Genomic DNA, 27,031 nt, shown 5'->3' with positions numbered 1-27,031 from the left:
ACTATATAGACACAAACTTGACATGTAGCCAGGCTGGCTGAACATTTATAATCCTTTTGCCTGTGTTCCCTGAGTGCTGAGATTACAGTGTCTGACACCATCTTGATACATTTTTTTTTTTTTTTGGTTCTTTTTTTTCGGAGCTGGGGACCGAACCCAGGGCCTTGCGCTTCTTAGGCAAGCGCTCTACCACTGAGCTAAATCCCCAACCCCGAAACATCTTTTTTTTAGGCTTGAAATTTTCTTTTCAGTTGGAGGCATGGCTCAGTGTCTTGCGTCTGTAAAATGCCCTGGATTCCCAACAGGGAATAGCTGAAATCTTTTTTAAAATTTAATTTAAAATTTTTATTCGTGTGTTTATGTGTATACTGTGTGTGTGCAGGTATCAGACAGTTATAAGCCATGCATGGTTGTTGGGAACTGAACTCAGGTCCTCTAGATGAACAGCAAACAACTCTTAACCACTGAGCAATCTCTCCAGTCCCTCAAATATCCTCAATATTATTGAGCATTTTTCATTTCTTGCCCTTCTAAAGCCATAATTATGTTTTAATTTGTAACATCAGAAATATTCTTTGTAAGAGTTAATATCAAAAGTTTCCAACTTGGGCAAGCAAGATGACTCATTGGTTAAAAGTTCTTGCCACCAAGCATGACATCTAGTGTTTGATTTCTAGCACTCACATGGTGGAAAGGATTGAATACCAGAACTCCTCCCCTAACTTCTACATGCATGCTGCCATGGCTCATGTGTATCCACACACATAGATGTATAAATGAAATTTTAAAAATTAAAAATATGCATAGCATTAGTATATTCTCAAAGCATCTTAGTGGTACATTACAAGGAAATTTTTTTATAAATAATTTTATTGGCAGGAATGGTGGTGCACACTTTTAATCCTGGTACTAAGCAAACAGAGGCAGGCTTTTTCTTTCTTTCCTTTTCTTGTTCTCCCCCTCTATTTATTTTGCTCCTTCTTTCTTCTTTTTTCTTTCTTTTTTTAACCTTTCCCCAAGGAGCTTCTATGCTTCCCACACTAATTGTAGGTTTTTCTGAAAATGCAGCATGAATATAAAGAATATAAATAAAGAATAATGAATAAAAATAGACTATCAAATCCCCTTCCCTCAAAGAAAAGAAAGTAAAGAGAGGCAGGTGGATCTTTGGTGAGGTTGAAAGCAGTCTGGTCTACATAGAGGCCTTCAAGGCTACCTAGTAAGATTTTGTCTCCAAAAAATGATTTATTCATTGTTGTTTTTTTTTTTTTGAGACAGGGTCTTAGGATGGAGACTAGGCTCCCCTTTAAATTGGGGCAGTCTTTTGGCCTCAGCCTTCTAAGAGGTGGGATTACAGGTATGCAAAGCTACATTGGGCTTAAAAATTATTTTGAATACTGCCTCTCTTTAAAAAGAGTGGAAGATACTTATCATAAGTTGAAGCTAGCTAGAAAGAACATTTTTCTGCTACAAGTAATAATTCTTGACATTTTAAATTTATGTATCTCCTCCCTCTCCCACCCATCTTAGCAGCGTTTTACCCTGTAGCTCATGCTGGCCAGCAATTTACCAAGTAGTCCAAGTTGGCCTCAAATTCATAGCTATCTTCTACATCCACTTCTCAAGCGCTGGGATAACAGGTGTGCACCACTACACCCCACTTATATGTCCTTGTTTCTTGCTTTCAGCATACTAGCTTTGAATTTTGTCTTTTGCTAGTTTTAATTTCCTACTGAGAATGTGGGAAGGACACGTAAACAAGGCAGTATTACAACTGTTACTCAAGAGATGTTTTACAGGTATTCTGGGAGATATTTTACAATCAGTTCCATGGGAGAAATCCTTAGGCATTTGTTAATTTCCATGCTTGAATATTCCTAATGCCATTATGATTTCACTGAGTAAGACCTAGAAAGCTGTCTTAGCATAGCACTGACAAAGTAAGCTCTCACTCCCTAGCTTTGCATGTATTTGATAGAAATTTCTTCCTCATTTCTGAGTCTCTAAGAGTATCTTAAAGGTCCAAAATAAAATATGAGCCAGGCATGGAGTATGCAGCTATAGACACTGTACACTGAAGGCAGAAATGGAAGGAGCAAGAATTTAAGGCCATCCTCAGCTACATAGTGACTTCAACACCAGTTTGGGTCACCTGAGAGCTTTTCTTGAAAAATCAAATCAAATATAACTTGTATTTAGTAAAATTAGTTAAGTAACTGGGTTTTTTTTGCTTATTTATTTTATGCAAGATATCTACAAAAAATCAATTCGTAATGCCAAGATAATTGATTTCCAAAATAAAACATGGGAATTTTCTGGAATTCTAGAAAATATACTTAGAAGTCTAGATAATATTTCTCAGAACTTTTCAGATTCTTCATTCCAAAGTATCTTAACTAAAATTTCCATTCTTTCCTTTGCACCCCCATATAATCTATTAAGACTTCTCTTTTTTTTTTCTTTTTTTCGGAGCTGGGGACCAAACCCAGGGCCTTGCGCTTGCTAGGCAAGCGCTCTACCACTGAGCTAAATCTCCAACCCCTAAGACTTCTATAATGACCTTATATATCAGGGTTTCCATCCAGTTACCACATGTTTAGTTAGGATCTAAAACAATCTGATAGATCTATCTATCTATCTATCTATCTATCTATCTATCTATCTATCTATCTATCTATCTATCTAAATGTGTGTATTCTATCTGTCTGTTTCCCAGCATGTGCCTGACACACAACAGCTATTTAAGAAATTCTTGAAAATATTGGGTTGGAGAGATGGATCAACTGTTTAAGAGCCTTGGCTGCTCATGCTACATGGTAGCTCACAACTGTAACTCCAGAGGACCTAACATCTCACCAAGACATACATTAAGGCAAAACACCAATGCACATAAAAAAATCATTAAAAAGAAATGCTGGAAAATAGGGAAGCATAGTTGTGAGTGAATTTAACTTTACCACTCAGGATGCAGTGGGAGGCAGATCTCTGTGAGATCCAGCCTGGCATACATAGTGACATAGTGAGATATTATATATATATATATATATATATATATATATATATATATATATATATATATATGTGTGTGTGTGTAAGTAAGGGGAAAGGGGAGAGGGGGAGGAGGGGGGAGAGTGGATAGAGGAAGAGGGAGAAGAGAGAGGGGGCTGTCTCGAAATCACACACATGCCCACACATAAATGAAGAGGTAGTTACAAAATTATTTACCATTTTACACTGAAAGATTTTTCCACTTCTTGTTTTGCTTTCAGACACATCAAGTTCAGATGTTTTACTGATTAACTGTTCAACCTAGAAAAGACATTTTACAAAACTTTGTAATGGCTGGTTTTGTGTATCAACTTGACACAAGCTGGAGTTATCACAGAGAAAGAAAGGCGCCTAGTTGTGGAAATGCTTCCATGAGACCCAGCTCTAAGGCATTTTCTCAACTAGTGATCAAGGGGGTAGGATCCAGCCCATTGTGGGTGGTGCCGTCCCTGGGCAGGTAATCTTGGGTTCTATAAGAGAGCAAGCTGAGCAAGCCAGGGGAAGCAAGCCAGTAAGTTAACATCCCTCCATGGTCTCTGTATCAGCTCCTGCTTCTCAACCTGTGTGAGTGCCAGTCCTGACTTCCTTTGGTGATGAACAGCAATGTGGAAGTGTAAGCTGAATAAACCCTTTCCTCCCCAACTTGCTTCTTGGCCATGATGTTTTGTGCAGGGATAGAAACCCTGACTAAGACACATACCATAATAAAACTCATAATAAGTGGGGACCAAAATATTAACCACATAAATTTTAGTTTGTTCTTGATGTAGTGGCTCACACGTTTAATCTCAACACTCAAGTGGCAGTTAAGAATGAGGACTGCCGGGGTTGGGGATTTAGCTCAGTGGTAGAGCGCTTGCCTAGGAAGTGCAAGGCCCTGGGTTCAGTCCCCAGCTCCGAAAAAAAGAACCAACAAAAAAAAAAAAAAAAAAAAAAAGGACAGCCATAAATTTGGGATCAGTCTCATCTAGTGAGTTCTACCTAGCTAAGGTCACATAATAGGACTCTCTTTTGACCTCTCAAACAAACAAAAAATATGTAAGATTTTATTTAGCTCTGAAGTTTCTTAGACTCAATAAACATTCCTTTTTTTTTTTTAACATTCATTTATTGGGGAGAGAAGCATGTATACCACTGTGCATATTAGAGATTAGAGGACATCTTGAAGGAATTGGTGTTCTCCTTCCATCATATAAGTCCTAGGAACCAGCCTGAGGTCATCAGGTTTGGTAGTAAGACCTTAGCCCTACTGAGCTATCACACTAGCCTTCTACAAGCATTATTAAACAAGCTCACAGTGATAATAAAAAACTTTTTAATATATAGTAATTTTATCTATAATAATTTATTTAAATATCTACTTTTATTCAATAACACCTAAGAAAATCTGAGGAATAATAAAATAAGTATATAAGCAACCATCTTTAAATAAAAGTTAGAGCACATGCCAGACAGATGGCTCAATGGTAAAGAGCACTGGCTACTCTTACAGAGGACCAGAGTTCCTTGCACTTACATGGTGGCTCACAACAGGATCTAACTCTAGTCCCAGGGGATCTGATGTGCTCTTCTAGCCGCTAAGAGCAACACACACACACACACACACACACACACACACACATACTCAAACACAAAAAGTAAACATAATAATTTAAGGCCTGATGTAATGGTTCACATCTGTAATTCCAGCACTCACAAAGAGGTAGAAACATGGCTTCAACTTTGAGGCCAGTTTCCATTATATGAGTTCCAGGCTAAATAGGGGTACATTGTAAGAACTTGTCTCAAACAAACAAGTAAAGTAAAACAAACAAAATGACATCGAAAGCCAGATGGAACGACCAAGTTTATACCTGACACTGAGAAATTGAAGAACTTTGGTTCTTTTTGAATTGCATAATTTCTTCTTCCTTACAATCTAAATTTGGTTCTGTAAAAAGAAGAGAAGAGAAGATAGTTAAATGGTATGAAATTGAATTAATAGTTAGTAAACATTTTTGGTAGCTTCTTACCTTTGATTTCAGAAGTTCCAGAGTTTTCATTCTGTTCGTTCATTTTAGTTTTAATATCAAAATTATTCTATATAAATGTGAAAAATTGAACATACTTTAACAATAAATGGAAACAGTAGTAATATTAATGAATACATGTGTTTTATGCAAATGTAAACACAACTATCTTAAGCTTGCTAGAAATACAAATGGTACTAGAATTACTACCACAACGCTTTTTTTTGGAGGTAGATGTTTCTCTGTATAATAGCTTTGGCTATTCTGGAACTTGCTTTGTAGGCAAGGCCGGTCTCACATTTGTCTACCTCTGCTCCTAGTGCTGAGATTAACTAAAGGCATGTACAACCATGCCCAGCCCACAAGACTATTTATGCAAACAAAATATAAACTCTTTACTTTTTAGGGTTGTTTTAAGGATAACAAAAAAGCATATTTTTCAAAATTATGTGCTTATTCTAAGTCCTTAGATTGTATTGTTTGAGAACATTGAATTAAGTAGGCTTACACAGCTATGCATATAACTGAATATGTCAACTTTTCAGAAAGTCACTGGAAGATGAACTTATGGTAGAAACAACTGGTTTAAGGTCTAAATTATTGTTCCTTTTGTGGCATGTGTAAGAGAAACTCAAATATTTTGTGTATGCATTTATATAAATTTATATAAATGCACATGTGTAGGAATAAGGGTTTAGAGGCCAGAAGTTGATGCAGGTTGATATCTTATATCATTCTTTAACTGTTTATGAGACAGGGTTTCACTGCTTCCTTGGCTGATCTGGAACTTACTATATAGTCCAGGCTGACCTTGATCTCACAGTTATGATTGCCCCTGCCTCCTGAGTGTCAGGATTTAAAGGTGCACACCACCATGCCAGACTTATTTATGTATTTTTGAGACAAAATCTATCATTGACTGAACCTGAAGCTTAGTGTTTTGATCACCAAGTTCCTGGAGTCCTCCTATTTCTAGCCCTGACTCTCCTAGTGTAAGGATTACAGATCTGCACAATCATATGAAGTTTTTACATGGGTTCTGAAAAGCTGATCACACACATATTCATGCTTGTGCAACGAAAACCTTACCCATAGAATCATTTCTTTCAGCCTGAGATTGAAATATTTTGAAGAAATCTACAAAAACCCTAGCTGGCATGGTGGTTCATACCTACAATTCCAACACACAGGAGGTGAAGGCAGGAGGACCAGAAGTTCCACAATAGCCTCAGTTAACAGCGGGCTAAGCTATCTTTTAAAAACAAGAGCCTGTGAGATGATACAGCAGGTAAAGTGCTCAAAGCACAGGCCTAGCAATCAAGAGGTCGATCCACTGTATAGCCAGCCATTTGATCCAGTCTCAAAATAAAATTAAGTTCTTCCAACGTAATGATTTTACAACAGTATTTCTAGAAACATTAAAATCTATCAAAGTCTTCACAATCAATGTTTGCTACTACTGTATTTTACAACTCTTCAAATACATTCACACTTACATGATTTTCATCTTCTACATCATCTTTGTCCATTAGAATTTTTTGAAATGGTATTTTTGAATCTTTTGGTGTTAGTATGGCTGAATCAATATTTTCCATTCGTTCCTTCTCAGTGGTCACTTTTAATCTGAAGGTGTGAAAAGGTGTTGGGACTTCTCCCACATTTAAGTATGTAGGGTCCCCATCAAATATTACTCCTTCACAATCACCATCCTTAAAACCTGGTGGCTGGTAATCTGGGGGTGTAACTGCAAAAAAGGAATATAAACTATACTGTTTATAGAACTGAAGAAGCTGGACTACTCATAAAAACACAACAAGACTGATTTCAGAGGAAGAACCTAAACTGAAATACAGAGATGCTCCTCCTGTCACAGTCCTCATTCCTCAATTTGAATTCCTTATACTGAAATTATATTATGCATATAAAAGGAATTTTTCATGTTTGTATGTTTTAGGAAATACATATTCTAAATATCCTTTAAAATGCAGGAAGGTAAACCTTCAGAGAGGCAGACACACCTGGGAAACCAGAAGAGACTGCACTCTGCACACATTACTGATTCCAGAAGAAAACACAAAACGCCATCTGGAACCCTGGTGCACTGAAGCTCCCGGAAACGGCGGCGCAGATCTTCCTGGTTGCTGCCGCCACGGAGAGCTCTTGGGCAGCACCCCACGAGCAAACTTGAGCCTCGGGACCACAGGTAAGACCAACTTTTCTGCTGCAAGAGACCTGCCTGGTGAACTCAAGACACAGGCCCACAGGAACAGCTGAAGACCTGTAGATAGGAAAAACTACACGCCCGAAAGCAGAACACTCTGTCCCCATAACTGGCTGAAGAAAACAGGAAAACAGGTCTACAGCACTCCTGAAACACAGGCTTATAGGACAGTCTAGCCACTGTCAGAAATAGCAGAACAAAGTAACACTAGAGATAATCTGATGGCGAGAGGCAAGCGCAGGAACCCAAGCAACAGAAACCAAGATTACATGGCATCATCGGAGCCCAATTCTCCCACCAAAGCAAACATGGAATATCCAAACACACCAGAAAAGCAAGATCTAGTTTCAAAATCATATTTGATCATGATGCTGGAGGACTTCAAGAAAGACGTGAAGAACTCCGTTAGAGAACAAGTAGAAGACCATAGAGAGGAGTCACAAAAATCCCTGAAAGAATTCCAGGAAAACACAATCAAACAGTTGAAGGAATTAAAAATGGAAATAGAAGCAATCAAGAAAGAACACATGGAAACAACCCTGGATATAGAAAACCAAAAGAAGAGACAAGGAGCTGTAGATACAAGCTTCACCAACAGAATACAAGAGATGGAAGAGAAAATCTCAGGAGCAGAAGATTCCATAGAAATCATCGACTCAACTGTCAAAGATAATGTAAAGCGGAAAAAGCTACTGATCCAAAACATACAGGAAATCCAGGACTCAATGAGAAGATCAAACCTAAGGATAATAGGTATAGAAGAGAGTGAAGACTCCCAGCTCAAAGGACCAGTAAATATCTTCAACAAAATCATAGAAGAAAACTTCCCTAACCTAAAGAAAGAGATACCCATAAGCATACAAGAAGCCTACAGAACTCCAAATAGATTGGACCAGAAAAGAAACACCTCCCGTCACATAATAGTCAAAACACCAAATGCACAAAATAAAGAAAGAATATTAAAAGCAGTAGGGAAAAAGGTCAAGTAACATATAAAGGCAGACCTATCAGAATCACACCAAACTTTTCGCCAGAAACTATGAAAGCCAGAAGATCCTGGACAGATGTCATACAGACCCTAAGAGAACACAAATGCCAGCCCAGGTTACTGTATCCTGCAAAACTCTCAATTAACATAGATGGAGAAACCAAGATATTCCATGACAAAACCAAATTTACACAATATCTTTCTACAAATCCAGCACTACAAAGGATAATAAATGGTAAAGCCCAACATAAGGAGGCAAGCTATACCCTAGAAGAAGCAAGAAATTAATCGTCTTGGCAACAAAACAAAGAGAAGAAAAGCACACAAACATAACCTCATATCCAAATATGAATATAACAGGAAGCAATAATCACTATTACTTAATATCTCTCAACATCAATGGCCTCAACTCCCCAATAAAAAGACATAGATTAACAAACTGGATACGCAACGAGGACCCTACGTTCTGCTGCCTACAGGAAACACACCTCAGAGACAAAGACAGACACTACCTCAGAGTGAAAGGCTGGAAAACAACTTTCCAAGCAAATGGTCGGAAGAAGCAAGCTGGAGTAGCCATTCTAATATCAAATAAAATCAATTTTCAACTAAAAGTCATCAAAAAAGATAAGGAAGGACACTTCATATTCATCAAAGGAAAAATCCACCAAGATGAACTCTCAATCCTAAATATCTATGCCCCAAATACAAGGGCACCTACATACGTAAAAGAAACCTTACTAAAGCTCAAAACACACATTGCACCTCACACAATATAGTAGGAGATTTCAATACCCCACTCTCATCAATGGACAGATCATGGAAACAGAAATTAAACCGAGACGTAGACAGACTAAGAGAAGTCATGAGCCAAATGAACTTAACAGGTATTTATAGAACATTCTATCCTAAAGCAAAAGGATGTACCTTCTTCTCAGCTCCTCATGGTACTTTCTCCAAAATTGACCATATAATTGGTCAAAAAACGGGTCTCAACAGGTACAGAAAGATAGAAATAATCCCATGAGTGCTAACAGACCACCACGGCCTAAAACTGGTCTTCAGTAACAATAAGGGAAGAATGCCCACATATACGTGGAAATTGAACAATACTCTACTCAATGATAACCTGGTCAAGGAAGAAATAAAGAAATTAAAGACTTTTTAGAATTTAATGAAAATGAAGGTACAACATACCCAAACTTATGGGACACAATGAAAGCTGTGCTAAGAGGAAAATTCATAGTGCTGAGTGCCTGCAGAAAGAAACAGGAAAGAGCATATGTCACCTGCTTGACAACACACCTAAAAGCTCTAGAACAAAAAGAAGCAAATACACCCAGGAGGAGTAGAAGGCAGGAAATAATCAAACTCAGAGCTGAAATCAACCAAGTAGAAACAAAAAGGACCATAGAAAGAATCAACAGAACCAAAAGTTGGTTCTTTGAGAAAATCAACAAGATAGATAAACCCTTAGCCAGACTAACGAGAGGACACAGAGAGTGTGTCCAAATTAACAAAATCAGAAATGAAAAGGGAGACATAACTACAGATTCAGAGGAAATTAAAACAATCATCAGATCTTACTATAAAAGCCTATATTCAACAAAACTTGAAAATCTGCAGGAAATGGACAATTTTCTAGACAGATACCAGGTACCGAAGTTAAATCAGGAACAGATAAACCAGTTAAACAACCCCATAACTCCTAAGGAAATAGAAGCAGTCATTAAAGGCCTCCCAACCAAAAAGAGCCCAGGTCCAGACGGGTTTAGTGCAGAATTCTATCAAACCTTCATAGAAGACCTCATACCAATATTATCCAAACTATTCCACAAAATTGAAACAGATGGAGCACTACCGAATTCCTTCTATGAAGCCACAATTACTCTTATACCTAAACCACACAAAGACCCAACAAAGAAAGAGAACTTCAGACCAATTTCCCTTATGAATATCGACGCAAAAAATACTCAAAATTCTCCCAAACCGAATCCAAGAGCACATCAAAACAATCATCCACCATGATCAAGTAGGCTGCATCCCAGGCATGCAGGGATGGTTTAATATATGGAAAACCATCAACGTGATCCATTATATAAACAAACTGAAAGAACAAAACCACATGATCATTTGATTAGATGCTGAGAAAGCATTTGACAAAATTCAACACCCCTTCATGATTAAAGTCCTGGAAAGAATAGGAATTCAAGGCCCATACCTAAACATAGTAAAAGCCATATACAGCAAACCAGTTGCTAACATTAAACTAAATGGAGAGAAAATTGAAGCAATCCCACTAAAATCAGGGACTAGACAAGGCTGCCCACTCTCTCCCTACTTATTCAATATAGTTCTTGAAGTTCTAGCCAGAGCAATCAGACAACAAAAGGAGGTCAAGGGGATACAGATCGGAAAAGAAGAAGTCAAAAATATCACTATTTGCAGATGATATGATAGTATATTTAAGTGATCCCAAAAGTTCCACCAGAGAACTACTAAAGCTGATAAACAACTTCAGCAAAGTGGCTGGGTATAATATTAACTCAAATAAATCAGTAGTCTTCCTCTGCACAAAAGAGAAACAAGCCGAGAAAGAAATTAGGGAAACGACACCCTTCATTATAGATCCAAATAATATAAAGTACCTCGATGTGACTTTAACCAAGCAAGTAAAAGATCTGTACAACAAGAACTTCAAGACTCTGAAGAAAGAAATTGAAGACCTCAGAAGATGGAAAGATCTCCCATGCTCATGGATTGGCAGGATTAATATAGTAAAAATGGCCATTCTACCAAAAGCGATCTACAGATTCAATGCAATCCCCATCAAAATACCAATTCAATTCTTCAAAGAGTTAGACAGAACAATTTGCAAATTCATCTGGAATAACAAAAAATCCAGGATAGCTAAAACTATCCTCAAGAAGAAAAGGACTTCAGGGGGAATCACTATCCCTGAACTCAAGCAGTATTACAGAGCAATAGTGATAAAAACTGCATGGTATTGGTACAGAGACAGACAGATAGACCAATGGAACAGAATTGAAGACCCAGAAATGAACCCACACACCTATGGGCACTTGATTTTTGACAAAGGAGCCAAAACCATCAAATGGAAAAAAGATAGCATTTTCAGCAAATGGTGCTGGTTCAACTGGAGGTCAGCATGTAGAAGAATGCAGATCGATCTATTCTTATCACCCTGTACAAAGCTTAAGTCCAAGTGGATAAAGGACCTCCACATCAAACCACATACACTCAAACTAATAGAAGAAAAACTAGGGAAGCATCCGGAACACATGGGCACTGGAAAAAATTTCCTGAACAAAACACCAATGGCTTATGCTCTAAGATCAAGAATCGACAAATGGGATCTCATAAAACTGCAAAGCTTCTATAAGGCAAAGGACACTGTGGTTAGGTATGGCACAAAATGGCAACCAACAGATTGGGAAAAGATCTTTACCAATCCTACAACAGATAGAGGGCTTATATCCAAAATATACAAAGAACTCAAGAAGTTAGACCACAGGGAGACAAATAACCCTATTAAAAAATGGGGTTCAGAGCTAAACAAAGAATTCACAGCTGAGGAATGCCAAATGGCTGAGAAACACCTAAAGAAATGTTCAACATCTTTAGTCATAAGGGAAATGCATATCAAAACAACCCTGAGATTTCACCTCACACCAGTAAGAATGGCTAAGATCAAAAACTCAGGTGACAGCAAATGCTGGCAAGGATGCAGAGAAAGAGGAACACTCCTCCATTGTTGGTGGGATTGCAGACTGGTACAACCATTCTGGAAATCAGTCTGGAGGTTCCTCAGAAAAATTGGACATTGAACTGCCTGAGGATCCAGCTATACCTCTCTTGGGCATATACCCAAAAGATGCCTCAACATATAAAAAAGACACGTGCTCCAGTATGTTCATCACAGCCTTATTTATAATAGCCAGAAGCTGGAAAGAACCCAGATGCCCTTCAACAGAGGAATGGATACAGAAAATGTGGTACATCTACACAATGGAGTATTACTCAGCTATCAAAAACAATGACTTTATGAAATTTATAGGCAAATGGTTGGAACTGGAAAATATCATCCTGAGTGAGGTAACCCAATCACAGAAAAACACACATGGTATGCACTCATTGATAAGTGGCTATTAGCCCAAATGCTTGAATTACCCTAGATGTCTAGAACAAATGAAACTCAAGACGGATGATCAAAATGTGAATGCTTCACTCCTTCTTTAAAAGGGGAACAAGAATACCCTTGGCAGGGAATAGAGAGGCAAAGATTAAAACAGACACAGAAGGAACACCCATTCAGAGCCTGCCCCACATGTGGCCCATACATATACAGCCATCCAATTAGACAAGATGGATGAAACAAAGAAGTGCAGGCAGACATGAGCCGGATGTAGATCACTCCTGAGAGACACAGCCAGAATACAGCAAATACAGAGGCGAATGCCAGCAGCAAACCACTGAACTGAGAATGGGACCCCCGTTGAAGGAATCAGAGAAAGAACTCGAAGAGCTTGAAGGAGCTCGAGACCCCTTATGAACAACAATGCCAAGCAACCAGAGCTTCCAGGGACTAAGCCACTACCTAAGGACTATACATAGACTGACCCTGGACTCTGACCTCGTAGGTAGCAATGAATATTCTAGTAAGATCACCAGTGGAAGTGGAAGCCCTTGGTCCTGCTAAGACTGAACCCCCAGTGAACGTGATTGTTGGGGGGAGGGCGGCAATGGGGGGAGGATGGGGAGGGGAACACCGATAGAGAAAGGGAGGGGGAGGGATTAGGGGGATGTTTGCCCGGAAACCAGGAAAGGGAATAACACTCGAAATGTAAATAAGAAACACTCAAGTTAATATAAAAAAAAAATGCAGGAAGGTCAAGCTAGCTCTTCTTTTTTAGTACTCTGCAAGTGTAAGGGGTTGACAGTAACAAGAACTCTGCTGTAGCCCCTCTGTAATTTTAATAGTTCACATTATATTTTTTATATAGTTACAACATAATTTACTTACAAATCTCTAAGGAAAATACTCTACTTGTTTATACTTTGTTCCTATTTTTGCTACAGCTATAATGAAATATATAATCTTGAATATTTGTGCAAGCTATTCTCAAAATATTTTCTAGTTATATAATTTATAAATTAAAAATCTTTTTTAAATTTTATTTATTTAGTATATATGAATATCAGATACACCAGAATCTGTTATAGATGGTTGTGAGCTACCATGTGGTTGCTGGGAATTGAACTCAGGACCTCTGGAAGAGCAGTCAGTGCTCTTAACCGCTGAGCCATCTCTCCAGCCCCCATAATTTATAAATTAAAATATTAAATTTTGAGGTGAGAGATACAGCTTCATAGAATGCTTGCTCAGTATACACTTTAAGTTCAAGCTCCAGCACCACAGAACCAAAATCGTTGGTTTTTTTTAAAGTTATGAGGTGTTTATTCATTATATATACCTGAAGGAAACATTGTACACTTATATTCTCTTTTTTCCATAACAAAATTATGAAGAGTTGATGTAAAATAGCTTTAATATTAAAACACAACTGGATAAGAAATACATTTTAGATACTTAAATGCAAATATTTCTTTTCAAATATTTCTTTTATTTTTATTCAGTGTCTGTCTATCTGTCTATCTGCCTGTCTTTGTCCACATGAATGCGGGTGCTTGGGAAGGCCAGAAGAGGATATTGGATCACCCTGGACATGGAGTTATAGGCATTTCTGTCATCCAACACAATAGGTGCTGAGAACCAAACTCTAGTCCTCTATAAGAACAGCAAATGCTCTTATCATGAGTGAGCTCGCCAGATCCCAATGTTCCTTTTTCAAATACATATATTAAATGCAAGTTTTCTAATTTCAAAGACTCTGTAACAATTTAGGTGCCAAAACATTAAAAATAGAAACCATTTTTGAAATAAAATTAAAACAAGACATACTGCAACAAATGGTACCTTCATCGTAGTAAAAAAGTTTCATGGTCAGACAAACATCATTAGGTAATGGCCCTAGATTTTGCATTAGGACATAAATCTTCCGAATGAGGAGAATACTTGCTTTCTTGGTGTCAGCAGATGTTGTACTAGATTTATTGTTTTGATTTTTGCTAGAAAATAAATCAATTTCTTTCATAAGATTTGTGACTTCTAACATTATTTCACATTTTAACAATTTGAGATTATTCTTTTAAAAATAGTTACTAGGTTGAAAATTATCACGAAATATTTTAATGTCCCTATTATAAAAATTCACTATCACTATTAACATCAGTATTATAAGTTAAATGTTTCACATAAGTAAAATATTCACTTTATACAATGTTTAAAGGAAAGGAATGATAGATTTAAAATATATTTCTAACCACTGAAATACTTTTTGTAAATAGTATATAATTAGCACATAATCTTGTCTTGTGGCATTCTAAGCCTTGCTCCATTTTGAGAGCTTGTCTGGGGTTTCAAACCCTGAATGAAGAATAGTCCTCCACTATCTTCAATTGAGTGTAAAACACTGGGAGTAAATCACTGGGAGGAGGGATAAAGGAAGGGAGCACTGAGCTACACTGCCAGATCAGCCAAATTAACACAAGGGATGAACAATGTTTGATATATGTCTCAGCCACATCAACCTCATATTCCATTACTCCATTTTGTGAAATCAAGTTGCTAATGGGGAGAGTTTGAAAAATTTCAGAAATAATCTTGAAGCCTAGCTAAATAGAATTATAATAAGTGGTAATTGATAATATAAAAAGAAAACTATAGAACAATACCTTATAAAGTCCATGATTGGTCCATTTTTGGTGTACTTGAATTTAAACTGGTAACATTCTGAAATTGTCTTAAATAGAAAACAATGCAGTTATGAACTGATGTATAGTTTGGACTGCTAAATGTACACATTGCTTGCAAACATTCAGTCAGTAGTTTTCTCCTATGTTAACTTTCTATTGGCCCACTGGAGTTTCAAGTGCTCATAGTTAATGCTCAATGTTTGGGATTTGGGACTTCAGTTGTGGAGAGAGTCCCTGATTCACTGCAATGACTAATAGATACTAAATGGGAGAGGAGAAACACTTCAGTGTAGGTTAAGTAGGGGAAGAACAAAACCTCAGCAGAGTGGGTAAGGGCTGAACTGCCTGAAAAGTTTATGTACTGGAAACTTAAGTCCCTAGTGCAACAATTTTAAGAATGGGTTTTTTTCCCTAGTAGTTAAAAATTATGACTGTTTTCACTGAAGTCACAATTCTTTTTTTTTAAAGTCACAATTCTTGATGACACTGATGTTGCACAGTATCTAGGATGCTTGTTTTATCAGAAAAGCAGTTGAAACCATTTTGTGCTAAACCAAAGCAAAAAGACCACACTGGGTAGATAACCAGCAAATCTATAGTATTTTTATTATTAACCTAAATGAGTCCACTAGGCAAGACAAGCAAATACAAAAGTTGATGTTTTGAGTTGACACATTTAGATTACAATTGACTATTTAGAGGAAAGGAATGTGATCTTAAAGAAGCAATTACATTAAGGCAGTGACTCTCAACCTTCCTAAGGCTGGGACCCTTTAATACAGTTCCTCATGTTGTGGTGACCAGTAACCATAAACCTATCTTCATTGCTATTTCATAACTGTAATTTTGCTACTGTTAGAAACTGTAATATAAATATCTGTGTTTTCCAATGGTCTTAGGTGACCCAAGTGAAAGGGTAGTTTGACATCCCCACCCAACACCCCACGCCAAAGGGGGTTGAGACTCACAGGTTGAGAATCACTGCATTTAGGTGAACTTGCCCTCATAAATTAACTCAGTTATCACAGAAGTGGGTCAAATATGGTACGTGTTACTTATAAAAAATATTTTTGTATATGTCTCTATTCCAGTAAATGTATGTATGTGTGTGAGAGAGAGAAAAACAAAGAAGGCCATTACTAAATTTTGTTTACCCCTAGATTTTCAACTTCTAACCTCTGCAGTTAGAAGAAATAAATTCATTACCTTAGACCCTAGCCTCCAGAATCATAAAATAAAATAAATATTTGCATAAATTACCAAGTGTCTGTAATAGAAAAGAAAGTAAGGTAATTACTAAGGAAGATTTTTTTGTTATTATTATTTTCATCATTATTATTTTGTCATGAGTCTAGGTTTGCTTAAAACTCACTGTGTAGCCAAGGATTGACTTTGAACTCTAGTTCCTCTTGGCTCCACCTCCAAAAAGCGATGATAACAGCCAAGTACCACCACCATATCCAGCAAGAACATATTTTAAAAAAACACTTTAGGGGCTGGGGATTTAGCTCAGTGGTGGAGCGCTTACCTAGGAAGCGCAAGGCCCTGGGTTCGGTCCCCAGCTCCGAAAAAAAGAACCAAAAACAAAAAAACAAAACAAAACAAAAAAAAACACTTTAAAGACAGGGTCTCAGTATGTAGCCCTGACTAGCCTGGAAGTGGATTTGTACACCAGGCTAGCTTTAAACTCACAGAAATATGACTCCCTCTGCCTCCTGAGTGCTGGGATCAAAGGTATGAGGATTGTGCTACCAAATCCAAGAGGTTTTAAATTCTGGCTATACTATAATCATATGCAAACCATTTAAGCTAGTACCCATTTTATTAATTAAAAATTATTGTCAAATAGCCTTTAACAAAGTTGTTAGCACACAATAAATATTTAATAAGTACAATTAGTGCACAGTAAGGCTATTTACTTACTAATGAAGAAAATGCATAGCTATAAAAACACAGTAATGAGGCAGAGGCAGGCAGATTTTTATGAGTTCGAGGTCAGCCTAGTGTACATAGTAAGTTCTGCAATAAGCAGTGCTACATATAGAGGCCCTATCTCAAGAAAAAAAAAAAGAACAATCCAGTAATGAATATTTTCTGAATAATAACTTAATCATAGTCTTTGCCTCAAATGATCTGCTTTCTCATTATGGATATATATTAAGCATTACTTGGCAAGAGTTTCAAAGAAAAGACACATAGCCCTTCTCAACCTTGGAATATTTGGCTTATAAAATCCATTGTGTTTAATTAGGGCCACTTGCATGCACACGGGTATTATGTTAATGAATCATGGGCAACTTACCAATGGTTATTCCACTTAAGAAAAAGGACTTTCCTTTCCTCAGCAACCATTAATTCCCAATAGTGCCTCAGCTAAGGGTGGGGGATATTTTGCTTTCTTTGCATGTCAGTACACACTCAGGAATAGAAGATAAACTTTCCTTTTAAAATGTTTCACCAGTTGTGGTGGCGCATGCTGGTAGGATTTGCTGAAGGAGGCAGAGGCAGGAGGATCACGAATTCGAGGCCAGCCTGGGCTACACATTTTTTAAAGGGGTTGGTGATTTGGCTCAGTGGTAGAGCACTTGCCTAGCAAGCGCAAGGCCCTGGGTTCGGTCCTCAGCTCCAAAAAAAAAAAATAAATAAATTTAAAAAAATAAATAAAATGTTTCATTTATTTACAACAGCATTTTAGATATTATAGTCTGGTTTCAATCTCTTTATATAGTGGATAACCTTGAACTTCTGATCCTCTTATCAGACAATTCCCAAGTTCTGGGATTTCAGGTGTATGCCACTATATGTAGTTTACTAAGGGTTTTGTATAGGTTAGACAAGCTTTCTACCAGATGAGCCACATCCTAAGCCCTGATCAATTCAAATAATCTTCCATGACTAAGTCAAACATTACATTTTAATGGTTAAAATTCCCACATGGTGAGCTGGTTTTCCTAGTTTAAATTCTGGTTTTGGGGGTTGGGGATTTAGCTCAGTGGTAGAGCGCTTGCCTAAGAAGCGCAAGGCCCTGGGTTCGGTCCCAGCTCCGAAAAAAAGAACCAAAAAAAAAAAAAAAAAATTCTGGTTTTGTCTCATCTGCCATATAACCTTAGGTAAGAAATATTGAATCCAGAGAAATGGCTTAGCTGGTAAAAGAGCTTGGTATACAAGCATGAGTGATAGAATCCAAATTTCAAGAACTGCTGAGTGTGGATGCATGCACTGACAATCCTAACATTGTGAGGGAGCAAGACTGTGAGGGAGCAGGACAGGAGGACTACTGGAACTTGCTGACTAACAGCCTAGATTCCAATTCATTGAAAGAACCTCTCTCAAAAGGAGAGTGAGAGAACAGAAACCCAATTTGTGTGCACAGACTTTGTGTATATGCACTTCAGATAAAAACCCCACATTCCTAATCTGTAAGGGGTGATAATTAGGTTATGATGGATAAATGAAAGGTAATGCCAATAAAGCCCAAAGAATTAAGCCTGTTATATAATAAGTACACAAGTTTTCCCAAAGGTTAGGGAATGTAGTTTGTGGTAGAGAGCTGGCCTACTATGTTCTAGGCCCTAGGTTCAACCCCTAATAAAACAATAAAAATACAGAAACCTCCAAAATTCAGAGTGGTGCCTTCTTGCCCAAGGAGGTGGAGGCAAGAGTATCACTGTGAATTTAAGTGCAGCCTGGGCTTCATGCTGGGTTTCAGGGCAGTCTATGCTATGAAAGAAGTCTCTGTCTTTGATAAAGATAGGGAAGGTGGAAATAGGTGTTGGTGGCACTCCAGAGGCAGAGGCCAAGGCAGAAAGATCTCTGTTTGAGGCCAGCCTGTTTTACAGGGCCAGTTCCAGGACAGCTAGAGAAGGCTACATGGGGAAATCCGGTCTTAAAAAAAAAAAGAGGAAGGTGCCAAGTTTGTAGCTCAGTGGTAGAGGGCTTCCCTAGAATACAGGAAACCAGGCTAGGTAGCACCTAGCTGTAAATACCAGGACAAAGATTGCGGGTGTGAGGATCAGAAGTTCAAGGTCATCTTCAGTTACATTGCAAGATCAAGGCTATTCTAACTTACGTAGGTTGACCTTGTCTCAACATAAAAAGAATACTGTATGGAGTCAGATGTCAGGCAACATAGGTTATTTCTAAAAGTTTATTAGATTTGCGGGCTAAAATCAATCACAAAATTTCTCGTAGTAAGTATATTTATCTTTCAAAATATAACAACACTAAACAAGCCTCACCTCAGAAGTTTTACAAGATTCAAACATGAAAAAAATATGTAAGTGTACTGATTAAAATACAAAAACATGCCGGACAGTGGTGGTATATACCTTTGATCTCAGCACTGGGAGGAAGAGGCAGATGAATCTCTGTGAGTGCAAGGCCAGCCTGGTCTACAGAGTTAGTTCCAGGGCAGCCAGGGATATGTAGAGAAATCCTGTCTCGGAAAAAAAAAAAAAAAAAAGAACAGCCCCATAAACTATTAAAAGAGTTTGTGTTTAGATATTAGAAGTATTACATTCTAACATTTCTAACTCAAGCACACTTACCTGAGGATCTTCTGGATTGGTATATACCTATGTAAAAATGAATTACAATTAAGTAAAGTCCATACTTTGGACAAAATTGTACAAGTATTAAGTTGATTCAGTGAAACAAAACAAAAAACCAAAATGATCTTTCCAATAAAGTTTACTTCTTTCTCCCTATAGGATACATCAGCTGATTGAATAAAGTGACATAAATCATCTGATAGTTTCAGTGTCATTTTATAAAGGAAAAATTTGAAGTGCTAAAAAATACAATTTCCAGCTCCGGAAAAAAAGAAAAAAGAAGAAAAAAAATACAATTTAGGGACTGGAGAGATGGCTCAGCAATTAAGAGCATTGACTGCTCTTCCTGAGGTCCTGAGTTCAAATCCCAGAAACCACATGGTGGCTCACAACCATCTGTAATGAGATCTGATGCCCTCTTCTGGTGTGTCTGAAGACTGCTACACTGTACTTATAAGTAATAAATCTTTTAAAAAACACAATTTTGAAGTACTTACGGCTAGAATGATCATCCTTAGCTGAAATACAACAGAGAACAAAAATCTTAATTTTATTCTATGAAATGCATTTTCATGATGTATCATAAAAATTCTTTGTACTACTAGTTTAGAGGCTTGAGAGTATAACTCAGCAGTACAGCAGTCACTTAGCATATGCAAGACCTTGACTTCAATCTTTGATGTGCCCCATCCCCAGATAAGAATTTTTATTCTATCTTTTAAATATTTCTTTCTTTTTTTGTCCATAATTAAAACTTTATTGAAAAACTGACACCAAAATAGATCATTGTTGTAGACTTTATAAAATCAAACAATAATCTTGGTAGACTAACTGAAGTTGATAAGGCTTTCTGTGAAAAACACAAATTCAGGAACTTGTATATTTTGATTAATGTTGCTTTCTTCTGAATGAACAGCCTTCTGTGAGCCTGGCTTTTCCTCCTGTGGGCTGGCACAACACAGTTGAACAACCTACACAAAGAACCACTGTCTGAGCACGACTGAAAACTGTAGTAATCTTGTAGCAACCTGGACATTTCACATCCATGAAGTAAGAATTTGGGCTCTGAACCAGTTGCTTCTTCTTATGTTTTTTTCTTTTCCTCTTCCAAGGAAAGTCGTAGTAGATCTCTAGCCAGAGGCATGGTGATGGTTCGGCAAGTGGCCACTCCAGGTCTCTGAGAAGAGGTGCTTGCTTTCAAGCACCTGTCAGCAACTTCCCTAAATATTTCTTTCTTTTCTTATTTTTTTTGAGTGGGATGAGGGTGGTGCTTTTTCAGAGTCTTGCATTAAGTAGCCTTGGCTGTCCTGGAACTTGCTGTGTAGTCCAGGTTGGCTTTGAACTTAAAGAGATTAATCTGCTTTTGCCTCCTGCGTGCTGGAATTAAAGGTCTATACTAGTACATCCAGCATTCAACATTTATTTCTAAAAACAAGTAAACATTGTGGAAAATATACTTCATATCTATTCTTCATATATAATTTCTTTCTGCTTGGCTTTCTGATGGCTGAAATTCATGTCAGCATTTTATTTCACTGTTTTAATCAAATACAGTAATACTGCCAGTTACAGGGTGTGGTGACACACACTTTAATCCCAGCACTCAAGAGACAGAGACAGGAATATCTTTGTGAACTTGAGGCTAGCCTGGTTTATATAGTAAGTTTCAGGCTGTCATAACTACAAAGTGAGACCCTGGCTCAAAAAAGAAATAAATAGGGCTAGAGAGATGGCTCAATGATTAAGAGCACTGACTGCCCTTCCAGAGGTCCTGAGTTCAATTCCCAGCAACCACATGGTGACTCACAACCATCTGTAATGAGATCTGAGATCTGATGCCCTCTTCTGGTGTGTCTGAAGACAGTTTAGTCATATACATAAAATAAATAAGTCTTAAAAAAAAGAAAGAATAATAAAGTAATTTCCATTTCCCTATAGCTTTCCTAAAATTTTCAGGCATTTAACACTATTAGAAAGTATTTACTTCTTTTTGTTGCTGTTGTTTTTCAAGACAGGCTTTCTCTGTGTAACCCTGGCTCTCCTGTAACACATTCTGTAGACCAGTTTGGCCTTGAACTCAGATATCCACCTGCCTCTACCTTCACAGTACAGGAATCAAATGGTTTTGTTAACAATGCTAGCTTACCAGTGCTCCTGTGTGCCAGAATGTATGTGGTATTCTATATTTACTATCTTAGTGGGAAAGTTAAAAGACTGGTAATAAGAATTCATCTTCACAGGGGCTGGAGAGATGGATCAGAGGTTAAGAGCACAGTCTGCTCTTCCAGAGGTCCTGAGTTCAATTCCCAGCAACCACATGGTGGCTCACAACCATCTATAATGAGGTCTGGTGCCCTCTTCTGGCCTGCAGGCATACATGCAGGCAGAAAGATGTATGATGTATACATAATAAATAAATGTTTAAAAAAAAAAAGAATTCATCTTCACAATTTTAGAACTGGACTCCTCTGTATATACAGCATAAAATGATACTATATAAAAAAAGACTTGTAGTATATTGTAAAATCTTAATTAAAATTTCACTTTTGCTGGGTAGTGGTGGCACATGCCTTTTGATCCCAAAACTCAAGAAGCAGAGAGGTAGGTGGAGCTCTGAGACTAGCCTGGTCTAGAGAGTGAGTTCCAGGACAGTTGGGGCTACACAGAGAACCCTGTGTTTCTTGAAAAAACAAAGAAACAATCAATCAATCCCACAAAACTTCAGTATTTTCACATACTGACATGATTTCCAACCAGCCTAGGCTCTATGAGTTCAGGCTAGCTATGGCACAAAGACCCTGACTCAAAACCTGAAACAAAAATTTAACTGTTTCAGAATTTGTGTCAATTTAACTTGAACTACATGGGAAAATTCATTTTGCTGTGCTGAGAACTGAATTAAGGGCCTTTGTACATGTTAGATAAGTACTCTGCCACTGATCTACAGCCTCAGCCCAAGGAAACTTATTTTTAGATTATAATTAAGAGATAATTTACAGGGGCTGGAGAGATGGCTCAGCGGTTAAGAGCACTGACTGCTCTTCCAGAGGTCCCTGAATTCAACTCCCAGCAACCACATGGTGGCTCACAACTATCTGTAATAAGACCTGATGCCCTCTTCTGGTGTGTCTGAAGCTACAGGGTACTCACATACATAAATAAATAATTACATCTTTAAAAAAAAGAAATAATTTACAGATTAGGTATGGTGGTGCATAATCTTAGCACTCTGGAGGCAGAAGCATACAGATCTCTTTAAGTTCAAGGCCATCCAGGGAAACACTGTAAGACCCTGTTTCACTTGATAATGATAATTATTACTTATTGCTAGCCATGATGGTACATGCATATAAACCTAGAACTTGGGAAGTAGAGACCAGAGGATCAAAAATTCACAGCTGTTTTCAACTACGTAGTTAATGCATGTCAGTCTGGGATACAATAAACTGTCTTTAAAAACCCATAAAACCAGAACAAACTACTAGTTTAAGCATGGTTGAAGAATACATGCAAAACGAATACAATGTTTTAAAACATTTAAATTCATTTTATAATATGTGTTATTAATATTTATAACTGAGTGCTAGCTAATTTGTTGAACCTAGCTTGGCAGAATTTGTTTACTATTAATTGCATTAGCTTAAATGAATTAAAGATTAGACTTTAAAATATTCAAATACAGCCAGGCATGGTAACCTATGCCTTTAATACTAGCAGTGGGGAGGCAGAGATAGACTGGTCTCTATTGACATCTAGGCCAGTAATTTGGTACATAGCAAATTCCAGGCCAACCAGAACTACAGAGTGAGATTCTATCTCAAAAATAAATAAAATATTCAAATGTGGGGCTGGTTAAGAGCAGTTAAGAGTACTAGAGTTCTTGCAGAGCAAAGTTTGGTTTCCAGTACTCATATTGGGTGGCTACAGCTACTTGTACCTCCATGAGATCCAATACTCTTTTCTGGCCTTCATAGACATCATAAGATATGTGCACACACATGTATACATGTATTCATATAAACAAAAATAAACCTTTAAAATCTTTTAAAAAATCCTAATAAGTATAAAGGGGGGGGTTGGGGATTTAGCTCAGTGGTAGAGCGCTTGCCTAGGAAGTGCAAGGCCCTGGGTTCGGTCCCCAGCTCCGAAAAAAAAGAACCCCCCCCCCGCCCAAAAAAAAAGTATAAATGGGTTAGGGATTAGAGTGCTTACCTAGCAAGCGCAAGGCCCTGGGTTTGGTCCCCAGCTCCAAAAATAAATAAATAAATAAATAAATAAATAAATAAATAAAATAAAAATAAAGTAAGTATAAAGTACTTATAAATAGTTGATTTAATTAATTATATTTATTTGCTTTGTGTTCTATGTGTATGTGTGTGGGTATACCACATGTTCACATATTTTAGTAATTTAGACTGGTCTATACAAAGTTAGTTTAAATTACTGTCTTAGTACATAATAACTCCTATTGTATTTATAGGGAGGGAAAGAAGAGATGTAAAAAACTTACATATTTCTTCTGTAGAGCATCATAGCATCCTAGCATCCTAAAAAAAAAAGCCAAACATTCTTTTATATTTAATTCATTTTCAGAAAATAGTTCTTTTCTTAAATCTATATATTTATCTTTAGAAAATAAAACTAATAATTAAATTAAAACATCTTTCTTATTAACTACCTTAAAACTAAACAAAATAAAACAAAGAAATAGTCTGGAGAGATGATACAGTGGTTAACAGTGCTTACTGCTCTTGTAAAAGCCTTGGGTTTCTGTCCCAGCACCCACAAGACAGGACACAACTGCCTGTAACTACAGTTGTGGGTCTTATACTTTCCTCTGCTCTTCTGCACACATGATATACTTATATACAAAAAGGCACATAAACTTAAACAATTTTTAGAAACTTTAAAAAAGAAAAGCCATCCAGGCAGTGGTGGTGCAAGGCTTTAATCACCTGCACTCAGGAGGCAGAGACAGACAGAACTCTCTGTAAGTTCAAGGCCACCCTGATCTACAGAATGAATTTCAGGACAGACAGGGCTACACAATAAAACCCTGTCTCAAAAATAAAAAAGAAAAAAAAAAGAAAAAAAGAAAAACAATAACAATGAAGTAGAAATATGGAGATGGGAGGACAGAAGGGGAACTATAAAATATCTGATAGCTATTTGTAAAGTTATAATAAAAATGAATTCTATTTACATAGAGCATGAAATTTAAAAAATACACAAATCCAAAGACCTAAAAACATGGTACCCAGGGCTAAAGGGTTAATCACTAAAATCTGGTTATGTACTGAAAAGTATCCAGTGTACAAAAAGTATGATTAGAAAAATAGTAATCTTCTGCCTTTAGCTATTTTTTTACTTACCACTTAACTAGCTGTGAAGAACCTGGACAATTTTTATCTTCTTTCAGAATTTTGACACAGAGATCTTAATGAAAAATGAAATAACTACATAAGTACTTATAAATAGTTGATTTAATTAATTATATTTATTTGCTTTGTGTTCTATGTGTATGTGTGTGGGTATACCATGTATCATAACACATACGTGTGGCAGCCAGAGACTTTTGGGAGCTGGTTCTCTCCTTCTACTGTGTGGGTTATGGGGAGTCAACTCAGATCATCAGGTTTGATTGTAAGTGCCTTTAACAGCTGAGCCATCTTGTCAGTCTCAACTGCAAATTTTAAATTATATTTTCTTTAGCTGTGAACTAGAGGTATATTATTTTTGACACAGAGTCTCACTGTGTAGTCCAGGTTGGTTTTAAACGCATAATTCCCCTGTCTTATCTAATATTGCGATCACACAAGAATGTACCACCCACCTGGCTCATTATAGGCATATTACTAGTGGCAGCTTCCAAATAATTGGTACTCTTTACTATAAAATGTCATGATAGTGAGTAAGAATTTACGTTGATAGGTAGGAATTTCCCTATTTCTGTGGCTTAGTTGGTAAGTGCTTGCTAACATTTACAAAGTTCTAGGCTGAATCCTGAGCACCAAGTAAATTGGGTGTAGTGGTACATACCTATAATCTTAGCCCTCAGAAGAGAGACAGTGGAAACCCAGAGTTTTAGACCAGCCTCAGCTATAAAACTAGTGCAAGGCCAGCCTGGACTACTTAATACTTTGTCTGGAAAAAAAAAAAAAAAGAGGAGGGGCAGAATAGTGCAGTATTAAGAGTCCTGTCTAGGGGCTGGGGATTTAGCTCAGTGGTAGAGCGCTTACCTAGGAAGCGCAAGGCCCTGGGTTCGGTCCCCAGCTCCGAAAAAAAGAACCAAAAAAAAAAAAAAAAAAAAGAGTCCTGTCTAATCTCCCAGAGGACCTAAGTTAAATTCCCAGCATTCAGTGGCAGTTGACAGTAACTCTGGTTCCAGGGGATCTGATGCACTTTCTGGTCTCCAAGAGCACCAGGCACACACAAGATATAGATACATGTATGCAGGTAAAACAACCAAATAAAAAATTAAGAAAATTTGGATATAATTTTTCATATAATAATTTTCTAACAGTCTTAGAATGTTTGCTATGAACTCTTATTCTACTGAAATATTTTTGTAACTACACCAAAAGTTGACTCACAAAGATAAGGACTCTGCAGAGGCACAACATGTAACATGTTGAAAAGGACTGAGAGCATCACTCTATCTCAGATTCTTTAGTTCATAAACGGGGGTAATAGCTATTTCATAAGACTGTAGTATGTTTGCTAGTTTGACACAAGTTAGAGTTATCTAAAAGAAGGGAACCTTAACTGAGAAAATGACTCCATAAGATCCCACTGTAAGACATTTTCTTAATTAGTGATTGTGGGTGGGGCCACCCTGGGTCTAGTGGTCCTGGGTACTATAGGAAAACAGGAGCAGCAAGCCATAAGTAGCAAGCCAGTAAGCAGTACTTGTCCATGGCCTGAGTATTAGCTCCTGCCTTCGGGTTCTGGCCCTGCTTGAATTCTTTTTTTTTTCTTTTTCTTTTTTTCGGAGCTGGGGACTGAACCCAGGGCCTTGTGCTTGCTAGGCAAGTGCTCTACCACTGAGCTAAATCTCCAACCCACCCTGCTTGAATTCTTGACCTGCCTTCCTTTAGTGATGAACTACGATATGGAAATGTAACCCAAATAACCCCTTTCCTCCTCGACTTGCTTTTGGTCATGGTGTTTCATCATAGCACTAGTAACCCTAACTAGAACATTTAGTATATAAATTGATGATAGTATTCATAACATAGTGGTTGGCATATTGTCTAGCATATAGTTGGAACAAAATTTTATGCACATACCATTTATATGCAAAGAAAAGAATTACTGCAGTATAAACTGTTATGTGTTTTTACTTCCTTTTGGGAAGTTTTTGTTGTTATTGTTGTTG

At 37.3% G+C, this 27,031-nt stretch overlaps 1 protein-coding gene, 1 non-coding gene and 1 pseudogene across 3 annotated transcripts in view; all 3 read right to left on the bottom strand.

Annotated features, from left to right (window-relative positions):
• The window catches only part of Hormad1 (HORMA domain containing 1), a 35,692-nt gene that overhangs the window by 4,309 nt on the left and 4,352 nt on the right, over window positions 1-27,031 (bottom strand). For both annotated transcript variants that reach the window (XM_087628914.1, NM_001108949.1), the window contains 10 exons: window positions 25,026-25,089; window positions 24,164-24,200; window positions 20,151-20,171; window positions 19,651-19,677; window positions 15,083-15,150; window positions 14,265-14,416; window positions 6,554-6,801; window positions 5,061-5,127; window positions 4,902-4,978; window positions 3,226-3,309 (listed from right to left, as the gene is read on the bottom strand). In XM_087628914.1, coding sequence (XP_087485040.1) covers window positions 3,226-3,309; window positions 4,902-4,978; window positions 5,061-5,127; window positions 6,554-6,801; window positions 14,265-14,416; window positions 15,083-15,150; window positions 19,651-19,677; window positions 20,151-20,171; window positions 24,164-24,200; window positions 25,026-25,089 — 845 coding nt within the window. The remainder of the gene's footprint in view (window positions 1-3,225; window positions 3,310-4,901; window positions 4,979-5,060; window positions 5,128-6,553; window positions 6,802-14,264; window positions 14,417-15,082; window positions 15,151-19,650; window positions 19,678-20,150; window positions 20,172-24,163; window positions 24,201-25,025; window positions 25,090-27,031) is intronic.
• Window positions 136-216, bottom strand: Trnal-aag16 (transfer RNA leucine (anticodon AAG) 16). Its single transcript has one exon. It is a non-coding gene; the product is annotated as a tRNA-Leu (tRNA).
• Window positions 20,470-20,877, bottom strand: LOC147996417 (small ribosomal subunit protein eS27-like pseudogene; annotated as a pseudogene).

This window comes from Rattus norvegicus, chromosome 2, assembly GCF_021556685.1.
Source record: "Rattus norvegicus strain SHRSP/BbbUtx chromosome 2, alternate assembly SHRSP_T2T, whole genome shotgun sequence".
Lineage (NCBI taxonomy): Eukaryota > Metazoa > Chordata > Mammalia > Rodentia > Muridae > Rattus > Rattus norvegicus.
Note: the sequence above shows the minus strand (reverse complement) of the source record. Positions and strands in the feature narration are given on the sequence as shown.